The 19,832-nt window shown below is 42.2% G+C and overlaps 1 protein-coding gene across 2 annotated transcripts; it reads right to left on the reverse strand.

Annotated features, from left to right (window-relative positions):
* Positions 1-6,428: 6,428 nt before the first annotated feature.
* Positions 6,429-18,886, reverse strand: LOC147113831 (GDNF family receptor alpha-4-like). 2 transcript variants are annotated; one of them, XM_085995195.1, is made up of 7 exons: positions 18,581-18,886; positions 17,691-17,783; positions 15,714-16,059; positions 14,805-14,914; positions 10,927-11,061; positions 9,220-9,365; positions 6,429-8,020 (listed from the first exon to the last, which is right to left on the reverse strand). In XM_085995195.1, exons 1-7 carry the CDS (start codon positions 18,807-18,809, stop codon positions 7,850-7,852), a joined length of 1,230 nt encoding a protein of 409 aa, XP_085851321.1. In that variant the 5' UTR covers positions 18,810-18,886; the 3' UTR covers positions 6,429-7,849. The 2 variants fall into 2 exon arrangements, with proteins under 2 accessions (XP_085851321.1, XP_085851320.1); XM_085995194.1 differs by having other exon boundaries at positions 15,714-16,062; positions 18,581-18,885.
* Between the last annotated feature and the right edge of the window lie 946 nt (positions 18,887-19,832).

A 19,832-nucleotide genomic window follows, 5' to 3' on the forward strand; every position in this document is an offset into this window, starting at 1 on the left:
CTGGCACCAGTACTGGGATAAGAGGGAGCTTCACTTGAACCATGCTGGGGCTAGAGTCCTGGTGAATCGAACAACTAGGGCTGTGTGGAGCACTCTAAACTAAATAGTGGGGGGGAGGGTCCAGGTGAGTGGGAATTTAAAAAGTCAATGAGAAATGAGAAAACAATAGAGCAGGATAGAGATGGGGAAATAATAACCAGAGTGTGACAGGAAGGGACAGAATGTTTAAAAATAAGAGTGCAACAGAAAATGGGGCCAAAACAAGGAGAAATGGTAAAAAGACAAAGTTAAAAGCTCTATATCTGAATACACGCAGCATTCGTAACAAGATAGATGCTTTGACAGCAAAAATAGATACAAATGGGTATGATCTGATCGCCATTATAGAGACATGGTTGCAAGGTGACCAGGGCTGCGAACTGAATATTCCAGGGTATTTGACAATTTGGAAGGATAGACAGAAAGGAAAGGGAGGTGGGGTGACTTTGTTGGTAATGGACAGGATCAGTGCAGTGGTGAGAAGTGATATTGGCTCAGAAGATCAAGATGTAGAATCGGTTTGGGTGAAGATAAAAAATAATAAGGGGAAAAAGTCTCTGGTGGACGTAGTCTACAGGCCCCCGAACAGTAACAATACTGTTGGACAGAGTATTAATCAACAAATAATGGAGGCCTGTAAAAAAGGTACGGTAATAATCATGGGTGATTTTAATCTCCATATTGATTGGACAAATCAAATTGGCCATGGTATCCTTGGGGAGGAGTTCATAGAGTGTATCTGGGATGGTTTCCTAGAACAGTATTTAATGGAACCAACCAGGGAGCAGGCTATCTTGGCTCTGGTATTGTGTAATGGGACAGAATTAATAAATGATCTCATAGTAAAGGATCCTCTAGGAAAGATTGATCACAACATGGTTGAATTTCAAATTCAGTTGGAGGGTGAGAAATTTGTATCTCAAACGAGTGTCTTGATCTTAAACAAAGGCAATTATAACGGCATGAGGGCAGAACTGGCTAAAGTGGACTGGAAAAATAAATTAAAAGGTAAGACAGTTGAAATGCAGTGGTGGACATTTAAGGAAATATTTTATAACTCTCAACAAAAATATATTCCAGTGAGAAAGAAAGATTTTAAGAGAAGGGAGTACTATCCGTGGCTAACTAAGGAAGTAAAGAATGGTATCAAATTGAAAACGAAGGCATACAATGTTGCCAAGATTGGTGGGAGGCCAGAGGATTGGGAACATTTTAAAAACCAGCAAAGGATGACTAAAAAAATAATAAAGAGAGGGAAAATGAATTATGAGAGTAAACTGGCAAGAAATATTAAAACAGAAAGTAAAAACTTCTACAGATATATAAAAAGGAAGAGAGTAGCTAAAGTAAACATTTGTCCCTTAGAGGATGAAAATGGGGGAATTAATAATGGGGAATGGGGAAATGGCAGAGGCTCTGAACAAATATTTTGTATCTGTCTTCACAGTAGAAGACACTAACAACATCCCAATAATGGATAATCAAGGGGCCACAGGGAGGGGGGAATTAATGACAATCACTATCACTAAGGAAAAAGTACTTGGTAAAATAATGGGACTAAAAGACAACAAGTCCCCTGGCCTGCATCCCAGGGTCTTAAAAGAAGTGGCTGCAGAAATAGTGGATGCATTGGTTGCAATATACCAAAATTCCCTGGACTCTGGAGAGGTCCCAGCGGATTGGAAAACCAAAAATGTAACACCCCTATTTAAGAAAGGCGGGAGACAGAAAGCAGGAAACTATAAACCAGTTAGCCTAACATCTGTTGTTGGGAAAATACTGGAGTCCTTCATTAAGGAAGCAGTAGCAGGGCATTTGGAAAATTATAATGCAGTCAAGCAGAGTCAGCATGGTTTTATAAAAGGGAAATCATGTTTAACAAATTTGCTGGAGTTCTTTGAGGATGTAACGAGTAGGGTGGATAAGCATAAGCCAGTGGATGTGGTGTATTTGGATTTCCAGAAGGCATTCGATAAAGTGCCACATAAAAGGTTACTGCATAAGATAAGAGCTCACAGAGTTGGGGGTAATATATTAGCATGGATAGAGAATTGGCTAAATAACAGAAAGCAGAGAGTCGGGATAAATGTGTTATGTTCCAGTTGGCAAACGGTAACTAGTGGGGTGCCACAGGGATTGGTGCTGGGGCCTCAATTATTTACAATCTACATTAATGACTTGGATGAAGGGACCGAGTGTAATGTAGCCAAGCTTGCGGATGATACAAAGATGGGTGGGAAAGCAAGTTGTGCAGAGGACTCAAAGAATCTGCAAAGGGATATAGACAGGTTAATTGAGTGGGCAAACATCAGGCAGATGGAGTATAATGTGGGAAAGTGCAAGGTTATCCACTTTGGCAGGACAAATAAAAAAGCAAATTATTATTTACATGGAGATTACAAAATGCTACAGTTCAGAGGGACCTGGGGGCCCTTGTGCATGAAACACAAAAAGTTATCATGCAGGTGCAGCAAGTAATCAAAAAGGCAAAGGGAATGTTGGCCCTTATTGCAAGGGGGTTGGAGTAAAAAAGCAGGGAAGCCCTGCTACAACTGTACAGGGTATTGGTGAGACCGCACCTTGAGTACTGCGTACAGTTTTGGTCTCCTTATTTAAGGAAGGATATACTTGCATTGGAGGCAGTTCAGAGATGATTCACACGGTTGATTCCTGAGATGAGGGGGTTGACTTATGAAGAGAGGTTGAGCAGGTTGGACCTATACTCATTGGAATTTAGAAGAATGAGAGGTGATCTTATTGAAACATATAAGATACTGAGGGGGCTCGACAAGGTAGATGTAGAGAGGATGTTTCCCCTCATGGGGAAATCTAGAACTCGGGGGCATAGTTTCAGAATGAAGGGTCGCCCTTTTAGAACTGAGATGAGGAGGAATTTCTTCTCTCAGAGGGTCATAAATCTATGGAATTCTCTGCCCCAGAGACCCGTGGAGGCTAGGTCATTAAATACATTTAAGGTGGAGATAAGACAGATTTTTACAAGATAAGGGAGTGAAGGGCTATGGGAAGCGGGCAGGGAAGTGGCTTTGAGCCCAAGATCAGCCATGATCTTATTGAATGGCGGAGCAGGCTCGAGGGGCCAAGTGGCCTATTCCTGCTCCTATTTCTTATGTTCTTTTGCTCTTATTTCATTGCTGTTTGTGGGATCTTGCTGTGCGCAAAGTGACTGCTGCGTTTTCTGCATTGCTACAGTCTCTACACTTCAGAAGTACTTAATTGACTGTAAAGGACTTTGGGACGTCCTGAGGTCATGAAAGGCGCTCCTCCTTTCTTTCTTACCACTCCCACAAGCAGTGAAAAGAGCCCTGGAATTCAAAAGGCACAACCAACTACACCAAACTTTCATTTCCAGTATCTGCAATGACGGGTTGAAGCTGGTGACAGGAAGATCACCTGAGAGCCAAGCAGGAATTTGGATTATTTGACTCCAAACAGGCTAAGTCATTCATTCTGATCCTGGGGCCAAAATGACTTGGCTGCAGCCACACATTCACTGTAAAACGTTCAGCGGACGTTGAGATTGAAAGGTAATCAGACCCGGGGTGAAAAGGCAAGTCTGGCTCACCATGTTTGGTTTCGTTGTTCATGTTCGTTCAGCACTGTGTTTGGGAATTCAACACTGGTATATTCTTCAATCCACCAATCATCACTTGTTAAGTTTTCATTGGTTACAGGAGATATTAATTGGTTACAATAGGCTTAACTGGCGCATGCACACCACAAGTTTACTGTCGGTGTGAAGCAGTTTTGCCTTTGCATCAATATAGTAGTGTAAGTCGGGGGTGAAGGTCCAAACTGACTTCGAAGCTGAGTGAATGTCCATCCTCCAGGGAATCTCTCTGCTTTACCCCAGTGTCAGGTAAAGCCTTGACTCTGGATTCAAGTTGCATTTACACCAAAACAGCAGCATCGACGTGAAGCAAAACTGCTTCACACCAATGCTACAGTTCTAATGTGAATGCATCGTAAGAGTCTGAATGTATCATGTCAGACCAGTAGCCCCTTCTTTGCATCCATTTGAGCCATTATGTGGCAATTTGGGATTGAAAGCAAATTCTAAGCTCTAAGATGAAGCACAATTTGATCTTTTCTTGATCCACAAACTCCACAGAACATAAAAATGATATCTGCTGTGTAAATGAAGAGAATTGTGGATACCCAGGAGTGAGGTATAGGCTGAAATCTCATTGAGGGGTTCAGATAAATCACTTTTTAAAAATTTGTTCCTGAGATGTGGGTGTCACTGGCAAGGCCAGTATTTATTGCTCATCCCTAGTTGCCCTTGAGAAGATGGTGCTGAGCTGCCTTCTTGAATCGCTGCAGTCCGTGTGGTGAAAGTATTCCCACAGTGCTGTTAGGGAGGGAGTTCCAGGATTTTGACCCAGTGACGATAAAGGAACGGTGATATATTTCCAAGTCAGGATGTTATGTAACTTGGAGGGGATCTTGCAGGTGATGGTGTTCCCATGCACCTGCTGCCCTTATCCTTCTAGGCAGTAGAGGTCGCGGGTTTGGGAGGTGCTGTCGAAGAAGCCTTGGCGAGTTGCTGCAGTGCATCTTGTAGATGGTACACAGTGCAGCCACGGTACGCCGGTGGTGGAGGGAGTGAATGTTTAAGGTGGTGGATGGGGTACCAATCAAGTGGGCTGCTTTGTCGTGGATGGTGTCAGGTTTCTTGAGTGTTGTTGGAGCTGCACTCATCCAGGCAAGTGGAGAGTATTCCATCACACTCCTGACTTGTGCCTTGTAGATGGTGGAAAGGCTTTGGGGAGTCAGGAGGTGGGACACATAATTAATAACTGCTGGAATGGAAGGGTTTACATACTTTATAGACAGAATGTTGGACACCTGAGAGTGTGCTAAAAGCTATTTGAGGAGATCAGATAGTTTATATGTAGAATAACAGCTATGAGATTGAGTTGGAGGTTGGAATCTAATCAAAGGTCTCAGATAGTTTATATATATTGGGGGGTTCAGATGGCATGTAAAGAATACTGAGCAGCTGAATGTGACTTAAAGGTTAGTACATAATTGAGGGGTTTGGATGGTTTATACACAGGATAATGATATTCAGGAGTGAATTATAAACCAGAATGTAATTGAGGGTTTCAGATGATTTATATATAGAATAATGACTGCCAGGAAGTGAGTTACAGGATGTGATCTAATTGAGGGGTTCAGTGGATATCAAAAACATTTACAACAAAACTTGAGGAATTTTTTAATGCCTCCCACCCCCCACGCCAACAAGCTAAGATTTGGTCTTGGTTACTTTTGTAAAAAATTTTGATTAATTCTGGTTTAGCGCTGGCAGCAGGTGTCAGCAAGGTCACTGGAGGGGAGTCTACTCCATTGATTTGAAGGTGATGATAGCCAGATTGAAGGATCCACAATTGGGACATAAACACATATTGAGCAATGACCAACAGTCTATGAATATTACGTAGAGAATGATGGATATCTGAGGGCGTTTATACCACGTTGAATCTCAGCAAGAGATTCAGTTGCCATTATTAACTATAGGAATGAAATTCAAGCTGTTTATAACCATCATCTGAATTGTGAGATGATGTTACCAAATCTCATGCATGTCCTTATTTTTCTATTATACATTGTGGCGCTTGTGTGGAGTAGCTTAAGCCATTTCGGTTGAGTTTTTTTTCCAACAAAAAATATTGTGGTAGACAGCATCCAGTGTACTCCATGCAGCTGATACATGAAGAGACTCACACTGAAGGATATTGGTTGAGATCAGTTTATCATGTGATAAGCAACATTTGATTTCTAGAAAATAATGTGATCAGTATATATTATAAAGTAAAAGCTAATGGCAGGTGATTATCATGGAAATGGTCCTTACTGGATAGGAGATTCCAGAGCATATTTTAAGGATAGCCCAAAAAGTATATACAGCATCTCCGTGTTGATGGTACATTTTGGGAGATCTCCCCCCTCTCCCCACCTCGTCATTCCATCAATGACTCTGGGGTACAATTCGCAGGGTCTTAATAGCCCTCCTACCTTCCTGTGGCCTTTCATTACGTGACCCTATGCATTGAGAGTTGGCTGGTTACTCAACTATGGAAGAAGCATAGCTAAGCCCAATCCTACCCTCACACAATCTCTACAGGTACACGTGGCAGTCAGCTAACTCAGCAGAGATCGGCGATAGAACCCTAAGACCTTCCTGGTGTATACGGCTCAGTGCCATGTCACCGGCTCAATGTATGGTGTAAATACTCATCAGGAGTGTACACTGAAGCAAAGTTGACGACATAGCTGGATTATATTTGCAGAGGACACTGGATAACTCTCAGTGAATCACAAGACACTAATCCAATCAAGAACTTCAATGTCGTAAACCGAAAGCGTCAATTTCAAGTAGTTTATGAATGGTATTTGGTGCTTTACAATCATCTAATCTGTTATCACTGATAAAATATATATTATATATGACAGTAAATTTTCTTTTCAAATTGATTTTCTCACCACAGCCATGCAGTCCAGCTGTCTATTTTTTCATAGCGGTTTTCTAATACCATTTGAAGATGACAGCAGCTGCCATGTGGCACAGTACAAAAGACATTTACGACTGGATTACTAGTAGTCGGAACAAGACCAGTAGATTTGCCAGGTTATTTCTTAAACAATACGTTACAGAGAATGCCACCATTTCATACATTATACAATTACAGCAGCAGACTCATATACAAACAATGCATAGTATAAGGTAGAGGTGCAATGTCAGTGACACCTGCGTAACATTAGTACAGGGTAACTACACAAGGTGAACTTACTGAACCACCTTGATGAGTAGCTGCACGTCATTACTTCAACCACATTACACAGCTGCTGCAGTGAGAATCGGTCAGGCTTTAACAAGTTGTACTCCGTGTCATTCATCACTGAATAAGGCTTGTTGAATTCATTGCTGGATCATGCACTACAAGCTTTGAAATGGCCCGAACTACTTACCGTAGCACAGGTAATGCTTTATCTCCACCACCTATTCAATTTTGGGGCTATCTTTCACGGTGTAACTGGGGTGCCCATGACACTTATGAAAAGCAACATAGCAACAACTGTGTTCACACCTCTCAGCTTCATAGCATGGGATACGGACCTCAAAATAAAGATGTGATATTCCAAGATGAGGATTTACCTATTTCAGACTATGCACAGTACTGTAGAACTTTTCTAACCTCTCATTTAAAGGTTAGCAAACTGTCTCTGCCCTTTAATTCCCTTCTAACAGAAAATAAATCAGTCAAAGTATAACATCTATACTCCCACACAGATGTGGTCCAATTGAAAGACAAAGATCCTGAATGTGTGATTTCCCACAGATGGGAGAGTATTGAGAGATCTGGGTATATCCCTGGTTGTAACAATGCTATTCATTCCAGAATTGCATTAAGAAGGGACTTAAATGGAAGAGGTAAATGTTTAATGTTACTAAACCCATCCATTTAACTGAATTGCTTACACACTCATATTGGCTGTGATGGAAATTAATGTGAAGAGATCTTGGCTTGTTATAACTTTAGTGAATCATACACTTATGAGAGATACACTGAAGTGGAATAAACTGTACTACATTTCCAGTTAATGTTTTAGCAAGAAGACAAGTGTGCTGGCTATTTTAACAAACTATTTTCTCAATTCAAGTTGTGTTTCAGGCATTTGTTTTTCTTTTTGAAGCAGTCACAATTAGGATAGGGCTCAAAGAAGGAAAATGTCAGACTCTTTCTTCTTTCCTTCTGACTCTGTAGAAAGTCTTGGTTACTTCCTTTCAAATGGCCTTTTCTACAAAGGTCATGAAGATGTAGAGTGATGTGATGGTGCAGGGTACTATTACAGAGAGACTCTGGGTATCAGTTCCTGAATTCACATTACAATCAGTAATTTTTTCAGGCAGTGACTTTTCTTGAGAAGCCTTGAGCTTGTCTCCACGATCACAGTCCTGCAATGGAATTAGACAAATAAGGTGATCAAAATCTGAGATGTCTCGTAAATGCTCAGATTGCTGTATGGTGCAATAAGTTAGAACGCTGTCATTTCAGCTCTTTCCCATGGATTCACATCTAGCTCAGCCAGATGAAATAAAGGTCTACTATCTCTGATATCTCTTAAGAGGTTAAAACTGAAGGGAGTACAAACAGCCTCAATGCAGTTGCAAGCAGTTACCAGCAGCAACATGCACCTGGCAGCAGCCTTGTACTTCTATTGATAAAGCATTGGACCTCTATGTGTAAGACTGAAGTCAAAATCTTGGCCTTTGCCTTGGATTCTGACTCAGCTATTCTCAGTTGGGAGTCTTCTTGCATCGTGTTCTTAGGTGCTAGGTGAAATAGCTTACACTCCATCACAGAGGGAGGCACAGCAGGGGAGTCCATCCTGATCCATGAAGCAAGGTTAGGTGAGACATGGCATCAAGCATGGAGATATTCACGTCCCAGACCTTCCTGCTTGTTTAGCTGAAGGGCAATAGCAAGGCAAGAAGGAAATAAACATCAATGGAAGGGTCTGCCCTCAACAAGGACCTTACTCAACCTGAGAGGACAGACTGCTGTTTCATTCCCTGTCAGTGCTGCTCAGTAACCAGCCACGAGGAGATGTGTAAGAGTAGATGGATTTGACTCTCTCCAGTTTTCCCTCACTTAATGTGGAGAAGCACCTGCCTCCACAGATGACATGATGAATTTCCTGTAATAAACCAAGTTGTGTTAAATGTCAGACAAAAGGCTGAGAATATCAACAGGAAATAAATCCGTTATTTTGGTAGGGTGAGTTTTGTCCTTACTGTTTTCTGTAGGCTGGCAACAGATGCCACTAGTCTACAGAAACCAGAATTAACACCACTGATCTTGGGCGCTGGCTCCGCAATCCAAAATTAAATAATACAAGAAAGTATGGAACAGGAAGACCCATTTGGTCCATTTAACCAATAGTGGCAATCTAATGTGTAAGGGGTAAATCATTTATGCCCACATTATCCGTGGCTTTTGACATTTAAAGCCTTGGTGATGTCTCTTTGCAACCTTTTAACTGAAAACAAACCCAATTCTATCACTGGTTCCCAATGTGGATGAATGCCCCATACTTTAATTGCAAATAATTTACATTGATAGCACAAAATAGGAGGTCAGAAAGGGCTTTTACCTCATTTGGGTCCAAGTTGGCATCATCACTTGACCCATCCTTGTCTGGGAAGTTGAAGGCTAAGCGTTGAGTAGTTGTTAGTGCAGGCTGTTCGTTATCTGACAGATGAAACAGTGAAGAACTGGTGTACGAATTAATTGAATTTCCTGTAATAAACCAAGTCGTGTTAAACGTCAGGCAAAAGACTGAGAATATCAACAGGAAATAAATCCGTTATTTTGGTAGGGTGAGTTTTGTCCTTACTGTTTTCTATAGGCTGGCAACAGATGCCACTAGTCTACAGAAACCAGAATTAACACCACTGATCTTGGGCGCTGGCTCCGCAATCCAAAATTAAAGACCATTATTAAAGAAGCTTAATAAGATTGAGCTTACTCAAAACACAGTTCATGTAGGCATCTTAACAGTCATCAGGTGCCAGAGGAGTTCATCTCAACTTATGCTAGATTCAGACCCAAGTGCCTGAGGTGAAAGAACAGCATTCTATTCCACAGTGTCCCTCATCTCCCTGAATCTAATCCCTATATAAATGTTGACTGATGACGTATATACTTGACTGCTTTCTGTAAAAACTTTTACCAAACTGGATGATTTCAGTGATTGACTTAAGCCTGAAGTATTCCCAGCTGCTTCTCCAGCCCCTCCCTCCCTCAGCTCTGAGACCCAGCAGACAACAAACCTACTCTGTTCAATGTAGGTATGGCCAAGAACTGGGAGTGGATCATGCAATAAGGACAGATGAAATCACCTGCTAGTTCATGCTGAGATCCAAACATCTGTTTTTTTTATTGGGTGTCCATCATATTTCTGCAACATTCCAGGTAAGAGTCTGATGCTATACTACTCAGCTATTGGGTCCTGTGATTAAGAGTTCACTGTTGAACTATTAAACCCAATTGGATCCCATGGTTGGGAGTCCAGTTCTCCATCGCAAAAATCATTGGGTCTTTTATTGGGTTAAAAATTCCATGACGACAACAACAACAACAACTTACATTTATATTGCTTTAACGTAGTGAAACATCCCAAGATGCTTCACAGGAGCATTATCAAACAAAATTTGACACTGCGCCACATAAGAAGATATTTTAGGACAGGTGCCCAAAAGCTTGGTCAAAGAAGTAGGTTTTAGGGAGAGTCTTAAATGAGGAGAGGTAGAGAGGCGGAGAGGTTTAGGAAGGGAATTCCAGAGTTTAGGGTCCAGGCAGCTGAAGGCACGGCTGCCAAAGGTGGAGTGATGAAAATAGGGGATGCGCAAGAAGTCAGAGATCTCAGAGGTTTGTATGGCTGGAGGAGGTTAAAGAGGTAGGGAGGGTTGAGACCATGCCTGTTCTTTTAACTGAAAACTTAATTAAAATAACTGGAACAATGCCCAATATCTCAGCGCAAAATGGCCTAGCATATGTGCAGTACACTCCTTCAGATACTAAACTGTTAATAACAGAACAATTAACCCAGATAGCAGGTTAGAGCTGAACCCTTAGTACCTTGGAGTGGTAGGACATGGGTTCCTAACTTCACTAGTGTCTTTGTGGGGAGGTGGTGTGTGGATTCCAAGATCTTCTCCACAGGAATAGGGCTAAGGATAAATCAGTGTGAAAATCACTCTGGGCTGTTCTTACCCAATTCTGAGCAGCTCTTGCCCAATTCTTAGCAAAAGTCCTGAGAGTAGATCGCCTTATCTATCCATTGTTTGTCCATACTTACTGAGGCAGCTGTTGCTTGTGAAAAGGTTCAGTAGGTTCTCACACTCTTCACGCTGGTTGCCGCTGTTGGCACATGTGCACCATACGGAGATATCGGAGCTGCTGTTACTCACGTAGTTTGGTGTTAGAACAGTACCTGTCAGGAAACAAAAGTTGTCCAGCGTTCTGTAAAGTACTTATTGTTGAACATCAAAGTCCTAATACAGGAGGTTCAAAAAAAAGCATAAATCCAATCGATCCCGCAACAAGGTCAAGTTCAAATCTTCACTTAAGTATGAAAAAAACTCCCAACAGAACTACTATAAACAGCCTGAAGCTTGGATTAGAATTTGTCTTTGGATCATCTAAACTGCACCAGCTGAAGATGAAGCCAATCCCAACTGGAACTCATCCCAACTACTTAATCTTGCTGGTTTAGAGAAGTTTGTTCTTGTTTCATCTTCCTGCTCCTGAAGGCAATGACTCATGCAGGGTGTAGTTCCACGAGCAGCAGCTGCCTCCAGTACTGCACTAAAGTGGCCATTGTTACATATGACCCTTGTCAATAAGTGATTGTGTGGGGGCGGTGGGAAACCAATTAAGGCCAAACTTGTCCTCACCCTATTTGAACCCTCTCCAACAGGGGTCACTGGATAGCAAATCAAGAGAAGGAACCCCAGCTGAGGTTTTCACCTGTCTACTGTGTGGGTGTGGAGAGCAACTACAGCAACCACAATACTTCAGCTGAAATCAGTAACTAAACAGAGACCAGGGTCAAACGTGGGACCTTCCTGGCACAATACCCCATCATACAGTGTACTTATGCACTGGGCCATTCAGAAGACTCTCCTAGTTCTGGTTTTTAATAATACTAAGCATTTGCCACACAATTGCCTGGTTGCACCCTCTACCTAGTCTAAATGGCAGGCCATTCATTTAGAAAACATTACCATTTAAATAGAGAAAGATGCATGATGGGGGGAATTGGTGGTGTGCTGGTCTGTCACCTCTAGGACATGGCTTCAAATGCAGACCAGAATGACAGGATGAATGTCCTTCAGTCTGCTGGCTGTTAAGGTTCTATTTAAAGTGAGTTTGAGCTGTTTCGATCCAGTTCCTAGTGGGAATGGGCCTACAGCATTAAACTGCTCCTAACTTGGCACTAATTAGTAATGTCTCTGAGACAGGCTGAGGATGGTTAATGTGCAAAATAGAAACACTGTCACACTGGTGAAGTAGGGGTCCTCCTTTGAGATTGGTGTTGAAACGCATTATTGCGGTAGAGTGGAGTGAGTGATGCTCTGCATCTGGCTGCACCACCTAAACTAGGAAGGCCTGATGTTGACACTGGGTGCTTGAAATGGAAAGTGTTGCATTCCCTGGTACTGACATCCTTCGCCTTGATGAAGGTGATAATTTTAAAAAAGGAACACTAATTCCTACAAGTAGGTGTCAGGACTATTTAATGTACAAGTTCAATGCGTACTATCTATGTATCAAGGCTAGATTACAGCACCTCAGGTTCTTCAAATGGGACATAAACAGATGTATTGTCTACTTGTTCAGATGGACATTAAAGATCCAATGGCACTATCTGAAGAACACCTTCACTAAGTTGAGGGAGGCCATTCAGCCCATCTAAAATATTCTTTCATAAAAACCGACAATCCCCCAATTATATCATCTAACTCCCTCTTGAATGCCTCTACTGCCGTACATGAAGACCATTCTAGGTATTAATCGCTCTTTATATGAAGAAGTGCTTCCTAACATCCGTCCTGATGTTACATCAGCTTGGACCTATGTCTCCTTTTTCTGCAGTTGCTGTTTCTCTTGAAATCATGCTCGGGATTAACTTTTTCCGGTAGTGCCAAAGTAAATACTTTCATTTTTATAACAGCTTATCACATCTTTGAAAAGCCTTAAAGAACTACATACATTGAGTTAATTTTTGAAGTCCAGTGACTATCATTATTTAGGAAAACATGACAGCCATTCTGAGCAGAGCAATGTGTCACCAACAACAATATAATGTACAACTTGTTTTTTTGGTGGTGTTGGTTGAGAGAGAAATGTTGGCCAGGATAATGGGAGAACTACTTAAAATAGTGCCATGGGATCGTGAGGCCCAGGTGAATAGGACGATGAGACCTTGGTTTAACATGTCATCTGAAGGACAGCAGCTCCAACATTTCAGCACTCCCTCAGTAATTAACTAGAGTGTCAGCCTAGATTTAGATTAGAAGCGCAATATTGAAAAGACCAAAAGAGAAGAGGGGGAAACAAGGAAAGATAGACTCAGGGAGGTAAGAAGTTTAACAGCTTTGAGTTCCTAAGAAAAAATGAGTTAAAGTAGAAAGTATACAAAAGCAACCTTATACTGTAACCCTCCCTGTAATTTTCCCCCCTTCTTTCCTTGTGTGTGGAAATGATTGGAATCCATGTAGCCCCTCCAGCAACAGCAAGACTGAGATCAGCAACAGGCCATGTAGGAATTAGAGGCATGAGCTTGCAACCTACCAGTCTGTGGCATGAAGAACTAGTGGTTATGCTATTGGATTAGCAACCCAAATATCATGAGTTCAAATTCCACCCTGCATCTTCCAAGACAATAGATGTGTATTACAAAATGCTAAACACTTGAGATTCCAATGTAGTTTCCTGTACCCATCACCTCAGCAAAATAAGTTGATAGGTCATTTCAGATACAAGTTCATCCTGTTAACAAAGATATAAATGACTAAAAATTGTTAGTTTTAACTTAATTTGGGCACATTTTGTGAGCTCACACTGAGGGAAGATTACCTCTGATCACTATGTGTCAATGCCACATAAATACTGTGGCAACAAGAGCAGGTCAGAGGTTAGGTATTATGCGGCGAGTGTCTCACCTCCTGACTCCCCAAAGCCTTTCCACCATCTACAAGGCACAAGTCAGGAGTGTGATGGAATACTCTCCACTTGCCTGGATGAGTGCAGCTCCAACAACACTCAAGAAGCTCGACACCATCCAGGACAAAGCAGCCCATTTGATTTGCATCCCATCCACCACCTTAAACATTCACTCCCTCCACCACCGGCGTACCATGGCTGCAGTGTGTACCATCTACAAGATGCACTGCAGCAACTTGCCAAGGCTTCTTCGGCAGCACCTCCCAAACCCACGACCTCTTCTACCTAGAATGACAAGGGCAATAGGCGCATGGGAACACCACCACCTCCAAGTTCCCCTCCAAGTCACAAACCATCTCGACTTGGAAATATATTGCTGTTCTTTTGTCATCGCTGGGTCAAAATCCTGGAACTTCCTACCTAACAGCACTGTGGAAGTACCTTCACCTCACGGACTGCAGCGGTTCAAGAAGGTGGCTCGCCACCACCTTCTCAAGGGCAACTAGGGATGGGCAATAAATGCTGGCCTTGCCAGCGATGCCCACATCCCATAAGCGAATAAAAAATAATGTAAACTCAGCTTTGAAGATTTTGAACAGGTGACTTTGGACCTGTGGTTCCCAAAGCTCTCCACCAATGGGGTTTTCCTCACCTCATGTCTGGGTCTGTTGTACACTAATTGATAGAGAGTGATTGCTATGATTAGTCAACAATTCCATTATCATTGTATCATGTGACTACCAGATTGGTAGAAGGCGAAATAGATGGACCGTGGTCTTTTTTCGGCTAGCAATTCCTATTTCCTCTGGCTATTTCTAGCAAAATCGTAAACATGTAGTTTTGGGACAGAGATACTGAGCACTAGAAATGTCACTAACACACAGTAACCAGTGGAAATCTTCCAAAGTATTTACGCCCACCACATGAGAATGTTCAGAACTGCTTACTCCTCAGTGTTAAATTCACAGAAACACTCAGTACAGCCTAGTAAAGATCAAGGTATTTTACCAATGAGGCCTGTGTAAGACTGAAGGCAGGCATTACAGTTTTCTCGGAAACAATAGCTGGCAGACTTCTTGGACGGTTGGCAGTTAGTCTGAAAGTCCGCCAGTCGGGATCTGCCAGAAAAATAAAAGAAAGCAAGACATTACACTTGGGATGGTAACAGTCTGATTTTGGAGATTTGGTACAACAAAATGCGAATATAATGTGAAACCATTCATGTTCAGTCAGTAATCCAGCAAGTAACAGGCTTGCTTCATAATCAGAGAGGGTTGCCTGAGGTTCTGTGATTGGTCGGCAGGTAAACCTACAAGTAGCAGGGTAATTTACCCATACATGTAGGGCAGGGCATGAGGCTAGTGTGGGAAGTGGATGGAGGACAGAAAGGACATTAATGTGGCAGCATAGGGATATATTCATGGAGGTGTTTATGCAGTGACTGGTAGCAAAGCAACTAAAGCTTTTGGAATTCTATAAAATGGCTATGAATGGGAATGGTTTGATCCATTGAAATTCTATGTAGTGGGAGTGATTGGGAAAGGGTTTGATCCCTGTAATTCAATACACTGGGAGTGAATGGGTAGGGTTTTGCTCCATTGGAATTCTATACAATGATAGTGAGTGGAATTCCTTACAATGGAAGCGAATGGGAAGGGGTTTGGTTCACTGGATTTCTACACAATGGAAGCGAATGGGAAGGGTTTGGTTCATTGGATTTCTACACAATGGAAGCGAATGGCGAGGGGTTTGGTTCATTGGATTTCTACACAATGAAAGTGAACGGGAAGGGCTTTGAATCTAAACACTGAACAGAATAGGCCATATGATCATCTTCCACCAGCTGTAATTCCTTTCATTTCTTTCTTTCAAATTCCCTGGAAACTACAATTTAACTTGACTGGTCAGCATTCTTACTTGCAAATGACATCTGCCTTGCACGTGTCCTGCAGGCTCAAGCAATTTTGTTTATCTGGTTCCTCAAAGGAGCAAGCAGGAACAATCGTCTGGCGTCTGCGTTCGGCACATGCGCTGTCTTCACACGGACAAAATAGGAATGGGTATTTATATTCCTCTGGCACGTGGTCGAAAAAGCGGCGAAGACTTTTGTGACACTTATGTCTGTTGCAGCCAGATCTGGAGGCAGGCTTGAGGCAGTACTTGGCATACTCAGTGCGGAACTGTTTACAAGTCTCATCCACGTTGCATGCTTTAGCAGCATCTAAGCAGTGGTTAACATTGGCAGGACGTTGAACTTTGGGTTCTTCTGGGAAACAACAGGAGAACAAAACAGAAATACAATTGAAATCCATCCGAGTCAGAGTCAATGGTATACAACAGCAAATCAACTTAAGCAGCCTATAAATGCAAGTGCTAAACCACGTGAATTCAAAATGACTGCAATTTAGCCACTTTGGGTTTACTCAGTCATACATTTGCTTGGGTTCTTTTCATAGCACACAAGATGATAGACATTGGAATCTCCCCCCTCCTATTTTTTAATCCTTATTTTTGTATAGTTTTTCATGGTGAATTATCCCTGGTTCCGCTGGTGGTTACATCTCTGCACTGGCTGGTGAAGGTGTAGGGCAACAGCATGTTGTTAATCCAGATGTTTCCCAAGCATGAGCATTATCATTTTCTTTCCCACTTGCAAAGCGATATCACTATTTCCTCTTGGTACCTCCCTGCTCGGTATACAGTTTTGGTCTCCATATTACAAAAAGGAAATAGAGGCACTGGAGAAGGTGCAAAAGAGATTTACAAGATGATACCAGAACTGAGATGTTATAACTATCAAGAAACACTGAGCAGGCTGGGGATCTTTTCTCTAGAAAACAGAAGGCTCGAAGGGCTTTGATAGGGTAGACGTAGAGAAGCTGTTTCCACTTGTTGGGGAGTCCAAAACTAGGGGCCATAAATATAAGATAGTCACTAATAAATCCAATAAAGAAATCAGGAGAAACTTTTTTACCCAGAGAGTGGTTAGAATGTAGAACACACTACCACATGGAGTAGTTGAGTCAAATAGCATAGATGCCTTTAAGGGGAAGTGAGCTAAGTAAATGAGGGAGAAAGGAATAGGAGGATATGCAGATAGGGTTAGATGAAGTAGGGTACGAGGAGTCTCGTGTGGAGCATAAACACTGACATAGGCCAGTTAGGCCAAATGGCCTCGTTTCTGTGCTGTAACCTCTATGTAATGGCTCCAATCAGAAACTGAGTTGAGTGGCTATTATGCCCTGAAATCCCACTCCTTAGTAACAGATCACAACTTCATATCCTTCAAACCTTTTACTCTCCTAAACACGTTTTACTTGTCTCTTGAACCCATTTACACTATTGGCTTCAATGTCTTCTGTCGTAGTGTATTCAGCAACTCTAATTGAGCAGTTTAGATGGAATGTACATCGAATAATGGATACTTGAGAGCTACAATCTAATCAAATGGTTAGGTGAGATTTATATCAATTACTGAATCACTGGGAATGAGTTGCAGGCTGGAGTCTAATATAGAGTTGACAATACATAATAAATCAATAGTGTAAGGCACAATAACCCTGGTGTTATTAATTACAGTATACTGTCAATTTTATGGCACAGGATGTTATTCAGTTTAGGGCCTGTTATAATTCCAGTGGCTGCTGCTGGTCAAGCAGGAACTGTCTGCAGGTGATTGACACATAATGATGTTGACACCAGACATTTAACGATTGTTATATTATTTATCAAGAAATAATCTGAAGCTGATTACCAGGAAATTCTGTGACTCATTGTGCAAATCTACTCCTCCACCCCCCCCAAAAAAAATACACAATGCTCTGACCCGGCATTATACCCTAATAATGCATTCCTAGAGTGAGGCATCCGGTGAGGTTTTACAGGGTGCAGTACCTGACACCAGAGAGGCAAGTCTACCATAGTCCAGGCCCCAGGATGGACCAGGCATTGAATATTCATAGGGTGATGCTTCAAAATCATTGTAACCTACAGGAAAGGAAAGACAAGACAGTTTACTCAACAGTTCAATCTTCATCCAAACAAGGGTGTATATTCAGCTTCTTGTTACTTCCAACAATCTGTTTCAACCCCAATCTCTGAAGACCAGCCAATTAGTGCACCAGTTTAACATTTCCATTGCCTATCTTTGGATTTGTATTCCGTATTTTGGACCAGAGTACAATTATGTTGTTGATTCTGTCTGCTGGCACTGTGACTGAGATTGCTCAAACTTATTTCACATGGCCCCCAATAGCTGTCAAGAGAGAAGAGACTTTCTGCCCATTTAGCCTGGAATCAAAGCCACAACCTTGAGTGTAAATCTGTCTGGCCTGGATTAGAGCCATGTCCTTGAGCTGGAAAGGCACTTTCTGAACTAGTTCTTCTACTTCAGCACTGATAAAGATGACATCACCCGTGGCTGCCAGGTTTCAGTGGTCTTTGTCATTTTATTGTACTACATATCAGATAAAAAAGGATGATTTGCTCCCATCTGGTACTGTACAGCTCATGAGCATCTGAGTCTCAGCTCTTGTACACATGTAATGCACAATGGATAAAAGTGGACAATATACTCCCATCTGTTCCTGTACAACTTGTATGTGTCTCAATGTCAGCTCTTGTCCAATCTACAGTACAAACTTGGGTAAGCCTCATTCATTCCCTCTCTCACTCTTCCCTTTTATCTCTCCCTCCCTCTCTCACACTATCATTCTCTTCCATCTCTTATAGATTACTAATTGTCCTTATTGTCCCTGCTGCTATGTATAGGAACCCCAATGTACCTGGGACCTGGCTTTGGTGCATGGTCCAGTATACACGCAGGCAGTTCTTCTCTTTCTTCATTCCCCTTTTGCACTTGCATGTGAAGAGTTGGTTGGACTGAAGAGTGCGTGCGGCAATCATGCACTCATTCCTGGCAGCTGGTTGCAGGTGTTCTACCCCACTGCCAGCTGTGCACTGCCCTAGTGTGCGGTACCTTGTAATACAGTCGGGTTCCAAAGAGCACTGCATTACTGCTGACAGGCAGCCATCTTGAGTTGTGATTTCGTCCAAGAGGACATGATCTGTGGGAGAAAACGGCTAAAGTTTAACCATCAACAACACATTGTTAAAATGTCTGCTTGTGCACCATAGCGGGCGTATATTACTTAGTGCATCCATCCATGTCTCAGCTTGTGAGTGTGTCTATCTGTATTTCCATATGCATCTCTGGCTTTATGTGTGTGATTGTTAAGCTGTACCTTTTGCATATCTGTATCTCTGCCTCCGTATCTGCCTGTGTCTGTGCATCAGCACCGCTGAGTGTGTGTGTTTGTTTGTGTGCTTCTCTGTGCATGTGTGTGTGTGTCTGTATGTGTGACTGTGTATATACTTGTGCACAGAAACATATTATTTTTGCATTATTTCCAGTTGAAATCCACAGTGGAAGGGAGAAAATAGAGCATTCGGCAGTCAGGGAGATCAGCCTAGTTACGACAGAGCCGCCTAGTTACAAGAAGCCAACTAGTTACGGCAGGGCAGCCTAGTTACGAGAAATAAAAACAGAAAATGCTGGAAATACTCAGCAGGTCAGGCAGCACCTGTGGAGAGAGAAACAGAGTTAACGTTTCAGGTTGATAACCTTTTGTCAGAACCCTAGTTACGAGAAAGTAGTCTACTTACTGGAGGAAAGTCTAGTTATGAGTAGCCTAGTTAATAGAGAGAAGCCTAGTTAAAAGAGAGCAACCTAGTTACGGGATGGCAGTCTAGTTACAAGAAACAGCTTAGTTAGGGGAGAGCAGCCATAACCATAAAAAAATGCAATTCACCTTAAGGGAACACATTTAACCAGCCTTTACTAAGCCGGTAATGATGTAACCTCCCACCCTGCCAATAGTGTACCACTGGGAGTCTTCAACACTCAGCATATGGGCACTACTATCCTCCCAAGTCACAAAGACAAGATCTACCATGGCCAGCATGAAAAACACCTCCACAACTGGCATAACAAGCAGGTACACTCAGGCACAGCTAGAAAGGGAACTGATGTCTTGG

Source organism: Somniosus microcephalus, chromosome 8 (assembly GCF_052327205.1).
Source record: "Somniosus microcephalus isolate GS21.2 chromosome 8, FLI_Smic_1.0, whole genome shotgun sequence".
Taxonomy (NCBI): Eukaryota; Metazoa; Chordata; class Chondrichthyes; order Squaliformes; family Somniosidae; genus Somniosus; species Somniosus microcephalus.

Coding starts and splice junctions, on each gene's coding strand:
- LOC147113831 (XM_085995194.1), bottom strand. CDS start 18,809: ATGCAGTGCTCTTTGGAACCCGACTGTATTACAAGGTACCGCACACTA. Junction 16,063..17,690: donor ACTTGCCTCTCTGGTGTCAG/GTACTGCACCCT, acceptor GTTGTTTCCCAG/AAGAACCCAAAGTTCAACGT. Junction 8,021..9,219: donor CCAACTTGGACCCAAATGAG/GTAAAAGCCCTT, acceptor ATTCCATTGCAG/GACTGTGATCGTGGAGACAA.